The following is a 20,274-nucleotide window of genomic DNA, read 5'->3' as shown; positions in this document are numbered from 1 at the left end:
TAAAACCTCTATAAATAATTCAAAATGAGATTCTAAAAAGTTTTCTAGTAATTCACAGGAGGTCAAGGAGAAATAATTACAGAAAAGCAAAAAATAATGTGAACATAACTGCAAGACCTGAAACTACGAAAATACTAGAAGAAAACCTAGACATTGGCCTAAGCAAAGAATGTATGACTAAGATTTGAAAAACAAATGCAACACAAACAAAAATAGGCAGATGAGATGGCTTATTTCTGCACAGCCTAAGAAAGTATCAACCGAGTGAACAAATAATCTTCAGAATGAGAGCAAACATTTGCAAGCTATGCATCTGACAAAGGACTAATATTCAGAATCTACAAGGAACTTAAACATCTCAACAACAACAAAAAATACCAATAATCTCATTAAACAGTAGGCAAAGGACATGAACAGTCATTTTTCAAAAGAAGACATACAAATGGCCAAGAAGCATATGAAAAATATGCCTGACATCACTCATCATCAGAGAAATGCAAATTAAAACCACAATGAAATACCATCTTACACCAATCAGAATGGTTCTGATTGAAAAGTCAAAAAATAACAGATGTCGGTTGAGGATGTGGAGAGAAGGGAATGCTTATTCACTGTTGGTGGGAAGGTAAATTGATACAACTCTATAAAAAACAGTATTGAGATTTCTCAAAGAATTAAAAACAAAACTACGATTCAACCCAACAAACAATTCTACTACTGGATATCTACTCAAAAGAGAAGAAATCATTATATCAAAAAGATATTGGCACTTATATGTTTATCTTGGCATTATACATGATGGAACTGGAAGCCATTATCCGAAGTGAAATAACTCAGAAACAGAAAGTTAAATGCCATATGTTCTCACTTACAGGTGGGAGTTAAGTAATGTGTACCCATGGGCATGGAGAGTGGATTAATAGACACTGGAGACTTGGAGGGGTGGGAGGGTGGCAGAAGGTTAAAGGATGAAAAACAACGTAATGGGTACAACGTAAAATGCTTGGGTGATGGCTACACTAGAAGCCCAGGTTCCATCATTATGCAGTATATCCACGTAACAAACTGCACTTGTACCCCTTAAATCTAGGAAGATAATAAAGTAAACAAACAAAACAAAAAATAAAAAACCGTATTTTAGCCCTGATATAGCAATAATTCCATAAAATGTAAATTGGTCTATTTTTGCCAGTTAAAAATAAAAGACAGTCATTGTCAAAGTGGATTAAAGCACTTAACCCAACTACGTGCTACAAAAAAATTCACCACAAATATGTGATACCGGCAGGTTGAAAGTAAAAGGGTGGAAAAACATATAGTACTTCCGTCTTATTCATTAGGTTTACATTCCAAGACCCCCAGTGGAGGCCTGAAACTGTGGATTATTACCAAAGCCTAAATATACTATGTTTTTTCCTATGCATACATACCTATGATGAAGTTCAATTTATAAATTAGGTACAATAATAAACAATATTAGCTAACAGTGCAATAGAACAATTATAATGATATACTATAGTAAAAGTTGTATGTATGTAGTCTCTCTCTCTCTTTCTCAAAATGTCTTAATATTTTCAGGCCACGGTTGCTCATGAGTAACTGAAGTCATGGCTAAAGACAGATTACTGTACATCATTGAGACATTAATCAAAGCAGGAGTGACTACATTAATATCAGATAGATTTCCAAACAAAGAAAATTACCAAGACAGAGAAGGATATTACCTATTAGAAAAGGGTCAATGAACCAAGGGGGTAGAGCAACCTTAAATGTGCATGCAACAAAGAATGAAGCTGGAAAATATGGAATGCAAAAACTGATGGAAATGAAAGGAGAAAAGGATCAATTCACATGAAGTTACAGTTGAAACTTTCAGCACCCTCTTCTCAACAATTGACAGAAAATCAGAAAAGCTATATAAGAATTCAACAAAACCATGGAGTATGGACTGAATTGTAATTGTGCTTCCCAAAAATTTGTATTTCGAAGGCTTAACCTCCAGCACCTTAGAATGTGACTATATTTGGATATGGTTAATTCGGATATGATTTTCTAAAGAGGTAATTAACAAAAGTTGGCTGTCAAGGTAGGCCTTAATCCAATCTAACTAGTATCCGTATAAGGAGAGAAGATTAGGATATACAGAGTGAGACACACACCAGGGATGCGTGTGGGCACAAAACAGGCCATGAGAGACTGTGGTATTATGATATATAGGAACTACATATACATGAACCCGGCATATATATAGATAGATAGATGTAGATTATGATACATAGAAACTATACATATTATGAACCAGGACCCATAGATGGAAGCCTTTATATATATGTATACCTATACATAGGTATACATATACTTATAGGTTTACATATATATATATATATATATATATGTTTTCATCCATGGGTCCTGGTTTATAACTCCCATATCCCTTGTTACTGTCTTTTGTTGTAATGTTGGGTGTGTTAGGCTTCAGAGGCAGGCCTCAGGAAATGGAACTTCTTATCTGCCTTCCTTTCACCTGCCCCAATGTAGGACTGCAATCTTCTCCCACCTTTCTTATTCTGAGTCTTAACACTCTCCCTGTGAGGGTCCCACCTAAAACCCTGAGAGACAGAAGGCTTCCATTAAAACCCAGGAGGCGTGTGTTCAGAGAGCTTCTAGATAGCTGGACATGTGGAGGTTCCTGGAGGGTGGCATACCCATGGAGGACATGGCAGCTCCGTGCCCTTTCCACCATAGGTCACCCTATGCATCTCTTCATCTGTATCCTTTGTGATATCCCTTGCAATAAACTAGTAAACACTAGTGTTTCCCTTAGTTATGAGCCACTTTGGCAAATTAATTGAACTCAAAGAGTGGATCATGAGAACCCCAACTTGAAGCCAGTTGGTCAGAACTTCTGGAGGCCCAGACTTGCAACTGGTATCTAGGGGTATGGGTGGCAGTCTGGGAGACTCAGTCCCCAACCTGTGGAATATAACACTATTTCTGAGTAGACAGTGTCAGGACTGAATTGGTGTCTTCTGCTTAATGTGTGGGGGGAAAACCCACACACATTTGCTTACAGAGGTCTTTTATGTTGATGAATGCTGTGGTGTGAGAGTAGAGAAAAAACACATTTGCAGAGAGTTTTTCCTGATCAGGACACAGAAATGAGGCAGCCACCTGCAAGCCAAAAAGAGGCCTCAAGAGACACCAAACATGCCAGCACCTTGATCTTGGATTTCCAGCATCCAGAACTGTGAGAAAATAAATATCTGCTATTTAAGCCATCAAGTCTGTGTTATTTTGCTATGGCAGTCCAAGCACACGAATGCACCATCAACAAACAGAATTTAACATTTATAAGACAATCCATCCAACAACAGAAAAATTCACATCTTTAAGGGTATTATATTCTGGGTTATTAAAAAACACAAAAAATTTAAAAGATTTAAAACTATACAGTGTGTCCTATGGCCACAGTGGAATCAAGCTAGAAATTGACAAATAAAAAAGAAAATCTCCTAAAACTTGGAAAGTAAACAACATACTTCTAAATAATCCATGGGGTGAAAGGAGGTCTCAGTAAGAAAGAACGAAAGCAATGAATAAACAGCTCAGATTTCACAGGAATGTTGAAGGGAGAGTACTGGAGTACAGCAGGGGAGTGGAGACATACCTGTGGCAACTGGAAATCCAGGCAGAAAGGGTGGAGACACCTGACCTCTACAGCCCCAAACCCCTGCTTGGATCAGATCTGCCTAGAGTCAGGAGGGATTTCCAGTTGCAGAGAAAAGGTAATCAGAAAATCCCCACCAGCCTCCACTACCACCAAAATTCATACCTACAGTCTTTACAATGGAAGAACCAACAGTCCTTACACTCACTGAGCCCAGTTTGGAGAGCTACCAGAAATTCACATGACTGTATTGTCCCAGATTAGGAGCACAAGGTGTACATTTCCATCGCCCACCTCCCGTGAGCTAAGCTGCTGTGTAGTACAGCATCACCTTGGGAGAAGAGCCACCTCTGGAGTGTCCCCTGCTCTGGGGAACCAGTAGTCATTGCATTTCTCCAGCTCTAAGGATTTATCTTCATTGTGCCAAGCCCACATAGGTGGCTCAATACAGCAACCTTAGCTGTGCAGAACTTGGGCCAAGGATTTGGCTTTGAGTCTGGTCCTGCACAGCAGGAAAATCAACCCCCACCACATGCACTTCACCGCAGAGGAACAGTTTCTCATCACTGCACAGAAAACCCATTTGTGAGCCAGCCCAACTGCTGTACCCTCCCACAAGCAGGAGAGGCCCTGGAGCTTCCAACCAGGTGATATGCCCCTGGGCCAGTGGAGTAGCTGCATACCCATGCTGAGGACCTAAGAAACAGCCCCACAGCACCCCAGTACAGACACATCCCTAGCCTTCCCAATGGTCCTTCAACCCCAATACGGGCCTGAGAAACAGTCCCCCAGGCCATTCGTAGCAGACATGCCCCCAGGCCAACCAAGCAGCTAAGACCCCCCATCTTGGACTTGAAAAACAGCCCATGGGCCACCCTGGCAGATATACCTCAGGTCAGCTGAGCAGTCCTGTGCCTGCCTCCCAGGGTCACCCATGGGCCTCCCCCAAGCAGAAACACCCAGACCAGCGAAGAAGCCATGTGACCTTGTCCTGGGCCTGAGAAATAGCCTTGCAAGCCACCCCTGGAAAACATGTTTCCAGGCCAACTGAACAGCCATGCAGCCATGTCCTGAGCCTGAGAAACAGGCCAATGGCTCAAACCCAGTAGACATACCCACAGGCCACCTGAGCAGTCATGCAACTGTACGACAGGCATGAGGAACAGCCCTGCAGACTCCCCCTGAGCAGGCATCTTCAAGACAGTTGCTCAGAGCCAGAGTAACAAGCCTATGGCCCCAACTTCAATGAGCCAGACCCCAAGCAGGCCACCCCACCATGTGCACATATGTGGCCCCAATCTGAGAAACAGCTCAGCAAGTCTACTCCTAGCAAAGCCAAACCACCATCACCACATATACTCTTCCAGCCTAGGCCACTAAGAAACTCCAAAATGCCACTAGTGTGGACTACAGCTAAAGAAACTACACAGACACTACACTACAGTATCCACCTATAACCAAGGCCAACACATATGCACTAAACTGACAATCCAAGCCTCATTCATAGGAAGGTTTTCCCTATGAAACCTATACAATAAGGTTGGAAGAGGCAATTTTTCCACCAAATACATAGAAATCCACATGTGAATGCATCAACCATGAAAAAGCAAGAAAACATGTCACTTCCAAAAGAAAACAGTAATTCTCCAGTAACAGATCCCAATCTCAAGGAAATATATAAAATGCCAAAAAATTTGAAAGAACAGTCTTTTTTTTAATTGCATTTTAGGTTTTGGGGTACATGTGCAGAATATGCAAGATAGTTGCATAAGTACACACGTGGCAGTGTGATTTGCTGTCTTCCTCCCCTTCACCCGCATCTGGCATTTCTCCCATGCTATCCCTCCCCAGCTCCCCCCCGCCACTGTCCCTCCCCTCCTCCCCCCAATAGACCCCAGTGTGTAGTGCTCCCTCCCTGTGTCCATGTGTTCTCATTGTTCATTACCCGCCTATGAGTGAGAATATGCAGTATTTCATTTTCTGTTCTTCTGTCAGTTTGCTGAGAATGATGTTCTCCAGATTCATCCATGTCCCTACAAAGGACACAAACTCATCGTTTTTTATTGCTGCATAATGTTCCATGGTGTATATGTGCCAAATTTTCCCTGTCCAGTCTATCATCGATGGGCATATGGGTTGGTTCCAGGTCTTTGCTATTGTAAACAGTGCTGCAATGAACATTTGTGTGCATGTGTCCTTATAGTAGAACGATTTATAGTCTTTTGGATATATACCCAGTAATGGGATTGCTGGGTCAAATGGAATTTCTATTCCTAGGTCCTTGAGGAATCGCCACACTGTCTTCCAGAATGGTTGAACTAATTTACACTCCCACCAGCAGAATAAAAGTGTTCCCATTTCTCCACATCCTCTCCAGCATCTGTTGTCTCCAGATTTTTTAATGATTGCCATTCTAACTGGCGTGAGATGGTATCTCAATGTGGTTTTGATTTGCATTTCTCTGATGACCAGTGATGATGAGCATTTTTTCATATGTTTGTTGGCCTCATGTATGTCTTCTTTTGTAAAGTGTCTGTTCATATCCTTTGCCCATTTTTGAATGGGCTTGTTTTTTTGTTGTAAATCTGTTTTAGTTCTTTGTAAATTCTGGATATCTTAAGGAAATTCAGTGAGATACAAGGGAATACAGATAAATAATTCAACAAAATCAGGAAAATAAATCATTATTTGAATAAGAAATTTAACAAAGAGACAGTTATCATTAAAAAGAACCAAACAGACATTCTAGAGATTCAAAGGCACATTAACCAAGCCGAAGAAAGAATTTCTGAACTTGAAGATGGGTTTTGTGAAATAACATGAGCAGAGAAAGAAAAGAAAAGATAAGAAGAAAGGAAGAAAGGCAACAAGATTTATGATATACCATTAAGCAAACAACTACTTGTATTATGCGTGTTACAGAAAAAGAGAAAGGTGAGGAAAATTTAATTATTAAAATAATAGCAGAAAATTTCCCAAGTCTTGGGAGAGGGATGGACATCCATGTCTGGGGAGCTGAAAGAACTCCCTGATAGATTTAACACAAATTGTTCCTCTCTGGGGTAGATTATAGTCAAATTGTCAAAAGTCAAAGATAAAAAAAAATTCTAAAAGCAAGAAGAGAAAAGTATCAAGTCACATACAAGGCAATCCTCATTAGACTAACAACAAATATCTCAGCATAAATATTACAGACCAGGAGAGAACAGGATGTTATATTCGAAGTCTCGAAGGAAAAAAAGAAACAGTCAACCAGGAATATTACACCCAGCAAAGCAATTCTTTAAAGATAAAGGTAAAGTAAAATCTTTCATAGACAAGTAAAAACTAAGGGAGTTAATCACCACCAGACTGACCTTTAAAAACAAATGCTCAAGGAATTCTTATATCTGAAAGTGAAAAGGAAAAAACTACCATGGTGAAAACATGCAAAATCATAAAATTCACTGGTAGAGTCTATTCTAAAGGAGAAAGGCAATGAAACTAAACCTTATTATTACAGATAACTACACAACTACAAAAAATAAATACTAAGAGAAAGTAAGGAATGAAGAACATATAAACAGCCAGAAAATAATAAAACTGAACCCACCTCTCAATAATGACCATGAATACAAATGGATTAAATTCCTTGTTTAAAATACATAAACTGATTGAGTGGGTTGAAAACAATGCCCAACCATATTTTACCTACAAGAGACTCGCTTCACACATAAAGACACAAATAGGTGAAAAGTGAAGGGATAGAAAGAGATATTCCATGTGAATGGAAATCACAGAGAGTAGGAAAAAATGTTCGTGTATCAGACAAACATTCTTCAAATTAAAAGCTGTAAAAAGAGACCAAAAAAAGACATCACATAAAAATAAGAAATCAATTCATCAAGAGAAATAACAATTGTGAATATATATGCCCAACACTGGAGTACCCAGATATATCCAGCAAATATCATTAGATTTAAAGAGAAAGATAAACCTCAATATGATAATAACTGGGGACTTAAACACTCCACTCTCAGCATTTGACAAATCATCTACACAGAAAATTAATAAAGAAACATTGGATTTAAACTGCACCATAGACTAAATGAACCCAACAGACATTTAGAAAACATTTCACCAAACATCTTCAGAATACAAATTCTTTTCATCAGCATATAAAACATTCTCCAGGATTACCCATATGTTGGCCACAAAACAAGTCTCAAAACATTTTTGAAAACTGAAATCATATCGAGTATCTTATCTGATCACAATACAATAAAACTGGACATCAATAATAAGAGGAACATTTAAAACCATACGAATACATGGAAATTAAACAACATGCTCCTAAATAACCAGTGGGAGAAGGAAAAAAATAAGAATAACATTTTAAAATTTCTTGAGACAAATGAAAATAAAAGCACAGCACACCAAACTTATAGGACACAGCAGAAGCAGTATTAAGAGGAAATTTTATAACAACAAATACCTACATCAAAAAACTAAAGATTTCAAATAAACAACCTAATGAGACACCTCAAGGAACTACAAAAGTAAGAACAACCAAACCCAAAATTGGGAGAAGAAAAGAAATAATAAAGATCAGAGCAGAAATAGAATAACCAAGGCTTTTTGAATACAAAAAGTTGGTTTTTTGAACACATAAACAAAACTGCAAATCATTAACTATACTAAGACAAAAGAAAGAAGACTCAAATAAACAAATTCAGAAACAAAAAAAGAAGACATTACAACACAAATCACATAAATACGAAAAATCATTAGAGACATTTATGAATAACCATATTCCAATAAATTTGAAAGCCTGAAGAAAATGAATAAATTCCTGGGCAAATATAACCAACCAAGATTGAACCAAGAAGAAATAGAAAACCTGAACAAACCAATAACAAGATAATGACATTGAATCAGTAATAAAAAGTCTTTCAACAAAGAAAAGTCCAGGATCAAACTGCTTCACCACTGAATTCTATCATACTTTTAAGATAGAATCAATAACAATTATTCTCAAATTTTTCCATAGCAAATTAAAGCAGAGAGAATTCTTCCTAACTTATTATATGAGACCTACACAATCCTGATACTAAAACCATAAAAAGACACAGTCAAAAAAGAAAACTACAGGCCAATACACCTGATGTCTATAGATGCAAAAATCCTCAACAAGATACTAGCAAACCAAATTCAACAGTTCAAAAAGATAATTCATCATGATCAAGTGGGAATTTTCCCAGAAATACAAAGTGGTTCAACACATGTAAATCAATAAACATCACAGTCACATTCATAAAATAAAGGACAAAAATGATATGATTAGCTTAAAAGATGCAGGAAGAGCCTTTGATAAAATTCAACATTGCTTTATGATTTTAAAAAACACCTCTTAGTAAATTAGTCATAGAATGAAAGTAACTCAATGCAATAAAGGCCATATATGACCAACTCACAGCTAAGCATCTTACTGAACATGGGAAAGCTGAAAGATTTTCCTCTAAGAACTAGAACAAGACAAGAAGGCATACTGTCACCACTCTTATGCAACATAAAACTGGAAGTTCTAACCAAAACCATAAGGCAAAAGAAAGAAATAAAGCCCATCCAAATTGAAAGGGAGGAAGTAAAATTGCTCCTGTTTGCAGACGACATGATCTTGGGTATAGAAAAACCTGAAGACTTTGCCAAAAAAACTCTTAGAACTGATAAACTCAGTGAAGCTGCAGAATAAAAAATTAATATGCAAAATAAGTAACATTTCTATACATGAACAATGAACAAGCTGAAAAAGAAATCAAGAAGGTAATCTAATTTACAATAACTACAAAATATTACCTAGGAATAAATTTAACCAATGGGGTAAAAGATCACTACAAGGAAAACCATAAAACACCAATTTAAGAGGATAAAAACAAACAGGAAGACATCACATGCTCATGAATTAGAGAACTAATGTTAAGACAACAATGCTACCCAAAGCAATCTACAGATTCAAGTTAAACCCTATCAAAATATCAATGATATTCTTCAGAAAAATTTTTTTAAATTCTAAAATTTTTATGGAACCACAAGGAGGTATCATGTTACAAGACCTCAAAACACATTACGAAGCTGTAGTAACCAAAACAGCATAATACTGGCATAGAAACAGATATATAGACCAATGAACAGAACAGAGAACTAAGAAATCAATCCACACATTGATAGCTAACTTATGCTTGACAAAGATGCTAAGGACACTCCATGAGGAAAGGGTTCTGGGAAAACTGAATACCCATACACAGAAGAATGTAACCAGACTGTCACCTCTCATCCCATACAGAAATCAACTCAAAATGGATCAAAGACCTAAATGTAAAACCTGAAACAATAAAACTACTAGAAGAAAGCATAAGAAAAATGCTTCAGAACATCAGTCTGGGTAAAGATTTATGAATAAGAGCTCAAAATCACAGGCAACAAAAGCAAGAATAAACAAATGGAATTATATAAAACTAAAAGCTTCTGCAGAACAAAGAAATCAACAGGTAAAATGACAACCTATAGAACAGGATTAAATATTTGCAATCTGCTTATCCAACAAGGGAATAGTATCCAGAATACACAAGGAACTGAAACATCTCAATAGCAAAAATAGTAATAATGACAATCTGATTTAAAATGGGCAAATTATCTGAATAGACATTTCTCGAAAGAAGGCACAAAAATGGAAAATGCTCAACATAACTAATCATCAGGGAAATGCTAATCAAAACCACAATAAGATATCATCTCATCCCAGTTAGAATAGCTAACATCAAAAAGACAAAAATTAACAAATGCAGAGGAAGATACAGAGAAAAGGGAACTCTTATATACTGTTGGTGAGAATGCAAACTAGTATAGCCACTATGGAGAACAGTAGGGAGGTCCCTCAAAAAACTACAAAAAGGCGAAAGATTTATACGATCTGAAGAGAAACCAGAGAGATGCAAATCAAAACCACATTGAGATACCATCTCACGCCAGTTAGAATGGCGATCATTAAAAAATCTGGAGACAACAGATGCTGGAGAGGATGTGGAGAAAAAGGAACACTTTTACACTGTTGGTGGGAGTGTAAATTAGTTCAACCATTGTGGAAGACAGTGTGGCGATTCCTCAAGGCCTTAGAAATAGAAATTCCATTTGACCCAGCAATCCCATTACTGGGTATATATCCAAAAGACTATAAATCGTTCTACTATAAGGACACATGTACACGAATGTTCATTGCAGCACTGTTTACAATAGCAAAGACCTGGAATCAACCCAAATGCCCATTGATAATAGACTGGATTGGAAAAATGTGGCACATATACACCATGGAATATTATGCAGCAATCAGAAATGATGAGTTCGTGTCGTTTGTAGGGACATGGATGAATCTGGAAAACATCATCCTCAGCAAACTGACACAAGAACAGAAAATGAAACACCGCATATTCTCACTCATAGGTGGGTGATGAAAAATGAGAACACATGGACACAGAAAGGGGAGTACTAAACACTGGGGTCTATTGGGGGGAAAAGGGGAGGGCCAGTGGGAGGGGGAGGTGGGGAGGGATAGCCTGGGGAGAAATGCCAAATGTGGGTGAAGGGGAGAAGAAAAGCAAAGCACACTGCCATGTGTGTACCTACGCAACTGTCTTGCATGCTCTGCTCATGTACCCCAAAACCTATAATCCAATAAAAAATTAAAAAAAAAAAAAAAAAGAAAAAACTACAAAAAGAAGTATCGTAAGATCCAGCAAGCTCACTACTGGGAATTTATCCAAAGGAAAGGAGATCATTATATCAAAGAGGCATCTGCACCCCCATGTTTACTGCAGCACTATTCTTGAGAGCCAAGAAACGGAACCAACCTAAGTGTCTAACAGCAAATGAATGAATAAAGAAAACGTGGTATATGTACACCAAGGAATACTACTCAGCCATAAACATAAATGAAATCCTGTCATTTGCAGCAGCATGAATGGAACTGATGGACATCATGTTAAGTGAGATAAGCCAGGAACAAAAACTTAAACATTACGTTCTCACTCATATGTGGAAACTAAAAAAAAAAAAAAAAAGTGAATCTCACGGAAGTAAAAAGTAGAGCAGAAGACAGTAATAGTAGAGCGGGAAGGGAGGATAGGGACACATTTGTTAAAGGATGCAAAATTATAACTAGATAGAAGGAATGAGTTCTAGCATTCTCTGTTACTGTAGGATGACGATAATTAACAATAATATAATATATAGTTTCAAATAGCCAGAAGGAGGTTATGGGACATTCCCAACACAAAGAAATGATAAATATTTGAGGTGATGTATATGCTAACCCTGATCTAATCATTGTACATCATTTGTATCAAAGCAGCACTATGTACCCCATGAATATATACAATTATTATTTGTCAGTTAAAAAAACTAAAACCAAACAAAAAGTCTCAAAGAATTTTTTAACATATAATTAATCAAATTAAAATTAAAATATTACATCAAAATCTATGGGACGCAACTAAAACAATGCTGAAAGAAAATTTCTAGCACTAAATGCCTACATTAAAAAAAGAGGAAAGGCTAGGCATGGTGGCTCATGCCTCTAATCCCAGTACTTTGCATGGCAGAGCCAAGAGGATCACTTGAGGCCAGGAGTACTGAGATTAGAGGCATGAGCCACTCTGGAGGCTGAGGCAAGGTGATCTTGAGCCTAGGAGGTCAAGGCTACAGTGAGCTATGATTGCTCTACTGCAGTCCAACCTGAGCAACAAAGCAAAATCATGTCAAAAAAAAAAAAAGGAAAAGTCTCAAATCAGTGATCTTAATTTCCACTCCAGGAACCTAGGAGAGAAGACCAAAATAAACCCAAAGGGAGGAGAAGAAAGGAAATAATAAAAATAACAGCAGAAATCAATGTAGTTGAAAGCAGAAAAACAATAGAGAAAACTAATGAAACAAATATCTAGTTCTTTGAAAAGATCAACAGAAGTGACAAACATCTAGAAAGACTAAAAAAGGAAAAAGAGAGAAGATACAAATTGCCAAATTGAGGAATGAAAATGGAATTTATCCTTGTTGTTCCCATGTCTCATCCCTAAAGTCCCTGCTAACATTAAAAGAATTAGAACACTACTAAACACGAGCAACTCTACACACTTAAATCCCCCATCCTAGACAAAAAAGACTAATTCCTATAAAACATAACTGCCATAACTTACGCAGTTCCCAGGTGATGCTAACACTACTTGTTCAGGAACCGCACTTTGAGAAACACTTCTTTACTGCTTCATAGTCCTGTGACCAGAAGTACACCACTTAATCATAAGTATACCACTTAATCTAAGTTTCAGTGTCCTTGCTGGTGAAATTGATATGGCAATATCGACCCTGTCAGAGGCGTTGGAACCAGAGCAACTCCATCTTGAATAGAAACTGGGTAAAATAAGGCTGAGATCTACTGGGCTGTATTCCCTGTATTCCCAGGAGGTTAAGGCATTCTAAGTCAAAGGATGAGACAGGAGGTCGGCACAAGATACAGGTAACAAAGACCGAGCTGATAAAACAGCATGTGTTGAAGAAGCCAGCCAAAACCCATCAAAAGCAAGATAGCGACAACAGTGACCTCTGGTCATCCCCACTGCTCATTATACGCTAATTAAAATGAATTAGCATGCTAAAAGATACTCCAACCTGCACTATGACAGTTTACAAGTGCTAAGGTAACGTCAGGAAATTACCCTATATAGTCTAAAAGGGGGAGAAAACTTCATCTTCAGAAATTGCTCACCGTTTTCCATGAAAACTCATAAATAATATACCCCTTGTTTAGCAAATAATCAAGAAATAACTAGATGTATCCTTAGTTGAGCAGTCCATGCTACTGTTCTGCCTATGGAATAGCCATTCTTTATTCCTTGACTTTCTTAATAAACTTGCTTTCACTTTACTCCATGGACTCACCCCAATTCTTTCTTGCATGAGAGCTAAGAACCCTCTTTTTTATTTATTTATTTATTTATTGCATTTTAGGTTTTGGGGTACATGTGAAGAACATGCAAGATAGTTGCATAGGTACACACGTGGCAGTGTGATTACTGCCTTCCTCCCCTTCACCTATATCTGGCATTTCTCCCCATGCTATCTCTCCCCAATTCCCCACCCCCCGCTGTCCCTCCCCTATTCCCCTCAACAGACCCCAGTGTGTAGGGCTCCCCTCCCTGTGTCCATGTGTTCTCATTGTTCACCTATGAGTGAGAACATGCGGTATTTCATTTTCTGTTCTTGTGTCAGCTTGCTGAGAATGATGGTAACCAGGATCATCCATGTCCCTACAAAGGACATGAACTCATCATTTTTGATGGCTGCTCAATATTCCATGGTGTATATGTGCCACATTTTCCCTGTCCAGTCTATCATCGATGAGCATTTGGATTGGTTCCAGGTCTTTGCTATTGTAAACAGTGCTGCAATGAACATTCGTGTGCATGTGTCCTTATAGTAAAACGATTTATAATACTTTGGATATATACCCAGTAATGGAATTGCTGGGTCAAATGGAATTTCTATTTCTAGGTCCTTGAGGAATCGCCACACTGTCTTCCACAATGGTTGAACTAATTTACACTCCCACCAACAGTATTAACAGTGTTCCTATTTCTCCACACCTATTGTCTCCAGATTTTTTAATGATCGCCATTCTAACTGGTGTGAGATGGTTTCTCAATGTAGTTTTGATTTGCATTTCTCTGATGACCAGTGATGATGAGCATTTTTTTCATATGTTTGTTGGCCTCATATATGTCTTCTTTTGTAAAGTGTCTGTTCATATCCTTTGCCCATTTTTGAATGGGCTTGTTTTTTTGTTGTAAATCTGTTTTAGTTCTTTGTAAATTCTGGATATTAGCCCTTTATCAGATGGGTAAACTGCAAAAATTTTTTCCCATTCTGTTGGTTGCCGATTCACTCTAATGACTGTTTCTTTTGCCGTGCAGAAGCTGTGGAGTTTGATTAGGTCCCATTTGTCTATTTTGACTTTTGTTGCCAATGATTTTGGTGTTTTGGTCATGAAGTCCTTGCCTACTCCTATGTCCTGAATGGTTTTGCCTAGATTTTCTTCTAGGGTTTTTATGGTGTTAGGTCTTAGGTTTAAGTCTTTAATCCATCTGGAGTTAATTTTAGTGTAAGGTGTCAGGAAGGGGTCCAGTTTCTGCTTTCTGCACGTGGCTAGCCAGTTTTCCCAACACCATTTATTAAACAGGGAATCTTCCCCATTGCTTGTTTTTGTCAGGTTCATCAAAGATCAGACAGTTGTAGATATATTGTGTTGCCTCCGAGGCCTCTGTTCTGTTCCATTGGTCTATATCTCTGTTTTATGTACCAGTACCACGCTGTTTTAATTACTGTAGCCTTGTAGTATAGTTTGAAGTCTGGTAGTGTGATGACTCCTGCTGTGTTCTTTTTGCTTAGAATTAACTTGGCTATGCTGGCTCTCTTTTGGTTCCATATAAAGTTTAAGGTGGTTTTTTCCAGTTCTGTGAAGAAGGTCGTTGGTAGCTTGATGGGGATAGCATTGAATCTGTAAATTACTTTGGGCAGTATGGCCATTTTCACGATATTGATTCTTCCTAACCCTGAACATGGAATGTTTCTCCATCTGTTTGTGTCCTCTCTTATTTCGTTGAGCAGTGGTTTCTAGTTCTCCTTGAAGAGGTCCTTTACATTCCTTGTTAGTTGTATTCCTAGGTATTTTATTCTCTTTGTAGTAATTGTGAAAGGCAATTCATTCTTGATTTGGCTCTCTTTAAGTCTGTTATTGGTGTATAGGAATGCTTGTGATTTTTGCACACTGATTTTGTATGCTGAGACTTTGCTGAAGTTGCTTAACAGTTTCAGGAGATTCGAGGCTGAGACGATGGGATCTTCTAGATAAACTATCACGTCGTCTGCAAGTAGAGACAATTTGGCTTCCCCCTTTCCTATTTGAATACACTTTATTTCTTTTTCTTCCCTGATTGCTCTGGCTAGAACCCTTCCTTGAAGTCTGAATCAGGACCTCTTTCTGATAGAAAAACTATACAAAACAGTACTTCATAAAACTCAAAATAAGAAAATGTATGTGAAAACATTTTGTAAATTATAATGCATTATATAACATATTCCATTATTCAAAAACTATTTTTGTAATGCATATTATATGCTGGCACTATGTTATGAAATAAGGATAAATCAATCATTGGTGTTTATAGTTTGGTATGGAAAACAAACATTAAATAGATCATTATTTAATTATCAATGTAAACAAATTATTTGTCAATAATGAAAATGTTTGAGAAAATATTAATATTTTGAGACACAAAGCAATATAGTAAAAATGAATGACTATAAAAATTAAATCAAGTAAATGACAATGAGGGCATAGAGAGTTTAAAGGTAAAGCCTTAACAACCCATTATCTATACTTGAGGGTACTGGATTCCTGCTATGGAAAAATTAGTTAAGAAAATAATCTCAAACCCTCCTAAATTACTATCAAGCAAGTCGAGTATTTTTCTAGTATATAGAATTTGTAAGGTCCAGAAATCAGATTCAGTATAAAGGGCAATTGAATAGGGGAAATATATTCAATGATCTTTCCAAGCACCTTTGAGAAGTGGTCCTAACCTTTCCCTTCTAGCTTTCAACAACACATTATGTTTTGCAAGTTATTAATCAAAGCATACTGCCTTTTATTAAATCTGACTGGTAATAGACGTTTTTCTTAATCAAGCCCACACTGCAGCTTAAACCACCATTAGGCCAAAATTTATTCTCCTGGGTGGGAGGCAAACTCATCAGAAGGATCTCGAGGAGGATGATTTTATCTGTGGGGGAGGATTTCAAAGCTTTCCCAAGCAGGCGGTGAATAGGGACTCTGTCTGCCTTCCCAGAAATAGACAGCAGGCTAGAAGAGTCCAATGCTACCCATCTGCTTTTGGTGACAAATTGGTGGTTTGCTCATAAACTTGAAAATCCAGCCAAACCAGTGTAGGGTTGGATCACAGGCTCATTTTTGGCTCTGTTCTGGGCCCTTTTAAAATGAAAAATGTGTACTCTTTTTTCTGCTCAATACTTTAAAATGTATGATTTCCTCAAAGAAGTTTCCATAAGCACTTTAAGAAAAAAGAGCTTTGTTTTTCAGAATTCACCCTTTAGAAAGAGACCAAATTTCCAATATGAAAAGGAAATTTACCCTTGCCATTCCTATGTCTCATTTACTGCAGAAGTCAGACCTACAAATCTGGGTTAGCCAGACCTTAGCAGGTGATGGGACAGCATACACAGCTTTATTTAGTTGAACATCTTGAATCCCTCTTGGGACAGGCTATCCTTCAAAAGCAATCCCCCAAAGCTGGGCATGGTGGCGCCTGCCTGTAATCCCACCTACCTGGGAGGCTAATGTGGGAAGATCACTTGAGGACCGTTGGAGTATATAGTATTCTATTGTCATGCCTGTGAATAGCCACTGCATTCTAGCCTGGGCAACATAGCAAGACCTCATCTCTAAAAATCAAAATAACATGTAATTTAAAACAAATCTTCAAATAGGCCACTTAACCATCATCTCTTTCTACTTTTCTTTATACTTTGTTGTTCCTAGTTCCCTTTCCTCTCTCCACACTGGTTTTTTCCAGGAATTTCATTATGTATCTTGAAGTTTGAGACACCCTAAGGGATTCCCCACACACAGTCATCTGTATATTTTCATGCCTAGACTCACACGCATTGGTCTTCCCTTATGTTTGTATCACTCCTTCATCTGTGTTGGAAAATGCCTTCAAAATGAAGACCCTCCAGGTCTGCTCCCATAGATAGGGATGAGGACAAGCAGAAAGAGCTCAGGAAGACAATTGGGGGGGAGTGCAGATTGAAGACTATGATAGGCTGGACTCCCTGGGGAATTCAGACTCTAATTCAGAGATTTGCTTGCGGGAAGCTTATTGGTTAGAATGCTCAGGATCAAAACTTATAGAGGAGTGAAGGAAGAAAGACTGGGCAGAGGGAAAAGCTGGACAGCCACAACAAAAGAGCTGAAGTGGCCCTGCACAGTCATCCCAAATTGTCATGAGGAGCCGTGTCTTTGATCGTCACTTTGCATTTGAGTAGTCAACGGATACAGGATGCCCCAGGAAAGGCTTTATTGGTAGAGGCAGTTCTCTTCAGTGGAGGACAGTCTTCCGAAGGGAACTCAGCCACCCATCCTCTTGGCAGCTGGAGGAACGAGTATTTAAGTCTTGAAAAAGGAAGTCTGGGCAACACACCACAGTATCTTCTAAAAAGACTAAGGACCATCCTGTCATTTTTATAACTTCCTCCCAAGCAGCAGGGAGATCAGGGTCATTGTTAACAAGCGGAATAGGGAGGATCAGTCAGCATCCTACGAGGAACCAGATGACACACCCAAGACAGGGCAAAAAGTTTAATTATAATGGAGCTATTTGAAAAAACATAAGTCAGATACAGAAAAGAGCAAGATAGTCACATAGCCATTACTACTACTAGGCCAGAGGAGCAAGAGAAAGGACAGAAGGCTGAAACCCAGAAGACAAATACAATGTAAAGAAAGCCACGTTGAAAGGAGACCTTCAGCTGAGGTCACAGCCAATTCAAGGTCCTCACAAAGAGGGAAAATGGGAACTGAATATACCAACCTTGCTTTCTTGCCAGGGCTCCCAGTTGGCCCAACCTCATCAAACAAGGGAATGGATTGCTATAGTTCACACAGGTCTCAGCTTCCTGGAACAGACAGCAAGAAGATAAGAGTAGAGAATGAATCCAGAGGCACAAATAGAAGCTATCTGACATAGAATTAAAGGGACATTTACTGCTCAAAACTTTCAGCTTCCATGCTTGCTCCCACTTCCAGAAATCTACATACAAGGGAATGAAGGTCAATCTGTCTCCACAATTGAGACCACACCCTAGAGAACAAATTCATAATGCTAAGTGCAGTAGGTGGAGAGTGAATGCATGTTCTGAGACTAGGGAGGTCCCGCCTATGTGGAAAACTCTTCAAGCCTTTGAAATGCCCTAGTAATGAAAGTCAGCGACTTGGCGTATTTAGGAAAAGGGGGAATAAGAAAGAAAAAGAGCGTAGCAGTGATGAGAAGGTAATTCCCTGGAACATACTGGTCACCTAAGAGTCTTCACCAAAAACAATAATAAGTTTGAGCTCTATAGATACTAAGTTACAGCCAATGTAACCCTGATATATGTATCTTTAAAAAATCTGTAAGTGATCTTGATACACAATCACAGTTAAGAACCATTGTCATAGTCCCAGAATGGACAGGCTTATGGCAGATAGACTCCTAGAAAATACAGAAAGAAGAAATTCCCAAGCCAAAGTAGGACATTCTGACACTGCTCCTTAGCCGCTGACTGGTCTAAAGAGTATGAGGGCATAAAGTACTTGAAGAGTGTTTTCTAAAAACTAATACCAAGCAGTTTGACCATAAAAATAAACCACTTTCTCTTTCTGATTTTATTAATGTTCAGTATCCCTACTGGGCTAACTACAGTTATACACTTTGTATAAGTATGAGCCGAAGTATATAAAGAATAGAAGACAACTGAGAGTTTTCTCAAAATACAACCCTAGTGTGTGGTAAACCAGATATGTCAAAACTGAATACAAATTTGCCACTATAAACATCTATGGCAGGTCTTAGAAGACATTCAGAAAACGACACCCTCAATTCACCTCACAACTACTCCACTCTTAACTCCAGTCTGTACACAGCTCTTGAGCCAAACTGCTGCTGGAGCTCATGATGACTCAGGTGTAAAAAAGACCTCGGACTCTGAAGAAAATTAAGCAGAGAAAACTGGGGCTGGCATTTCTCCCTGGAGAGTTGGCCTAAAGAAATCTAGATAGAAGCTAAAGGAATGGAGTGAGTCCTCATCCCTGAGGCTGGAAGGTTAGACCTGGGAGAAAAGACACTCCAGCAGCCTCCTCTCTAACAGTGTAGCATGGCATACCTACAACCAGACCTGAGCCTCAGGGAGCCCACAAAGTGGAACGGTCATCTGACAGTGTCCAGCATCCAGAGAATGGAAGATGTATGAGGACAAGGCATGTATATAAGTCTTTACAATCAATGGAAAAGAACTAAATTCTCCCATTTAAAAAATAGAGACCACAGGAGTTTGAGACCAGCCTGAGCAACATAGTAAAACCCCATCTCTACAAATACTACAAAAAATTAGCCAAGTACAGGGACATATGCCTGTAGTCCCAGCTACCTAGAAGGCTGAGGTAGGAGGATCGCCTGAGGACAGGAAGTCAAGGCTGCAGTGAGATGCGATCATGCCACTGCACCCCAGCTTGGGTGACAGAGTGAGATCCTGTCTCAAAAACAAACAAACAACAACAAACCAAGAAAAGAGGCTGACAGGTTAAGCTAAAATACAAAAATAAAGCTATATTCTATTTATAAGAAACATACTTTTAAAAATAATAAAGAAGGATTGGCAATAAAGCCGAAGGCAAAAAATACAAGGCAAATATCAAGAAAAAGAAACTAGAAGTTGAAAGAAAAATGTCACACAAGTAGAATTTAAAG

At 38.4% G+C, this 20,274-nt stretch overlaps 1 protein-coding gene across 25 annotated transcripts in view; it reads right to left on the bottom strand.

The window, feature by feature from the left end:
• LOC108589162 (uncharacterized) overlaps positions 1 to 20,274 on the bottom strand; it is a 434,713-nt gene that overhangs the window by 303,077 nt on the left and 111,362 nt on the right. For all 25 annotated transcript variants that reach the window (XR_013529689.1, XR_013529690.1, XR_013529704.1 and 22 more), the window contains exon 2: positions 18,361 to 18,445. Coding sequence is in view for 3 of the 25 variants with exons in the window: in XM_078356545.1 (XP_078212671.1) it covers positions 18,361 to 18,445 (85 nt within the window). In the remaining 22 variants the exon portion in view is untranslated. The remainder of the gene's footprint in view (positions 1 to 18,360; positions 18,446 to 20,274) is intronic.

Source organism: Callithrix jacchus, chromosome 19, assembly GCF_049354715.1.
Source record: "Callithrix jacchus isolate 240 chromosome 19, calJac240_pri, whole genome shotgun sequence".
Classification (NCBI taxonomy): Eukaryota; Metazoa; Chordata; class Mammalia; order Primates; family Cebidae; genus Callithrix; species Callithrix jacchus.
The sequence above is the reverse complement of the archived record's forward strand: the minus strand, read 5'-3'. Positions and strand labels throughout refer to the sequence as shown.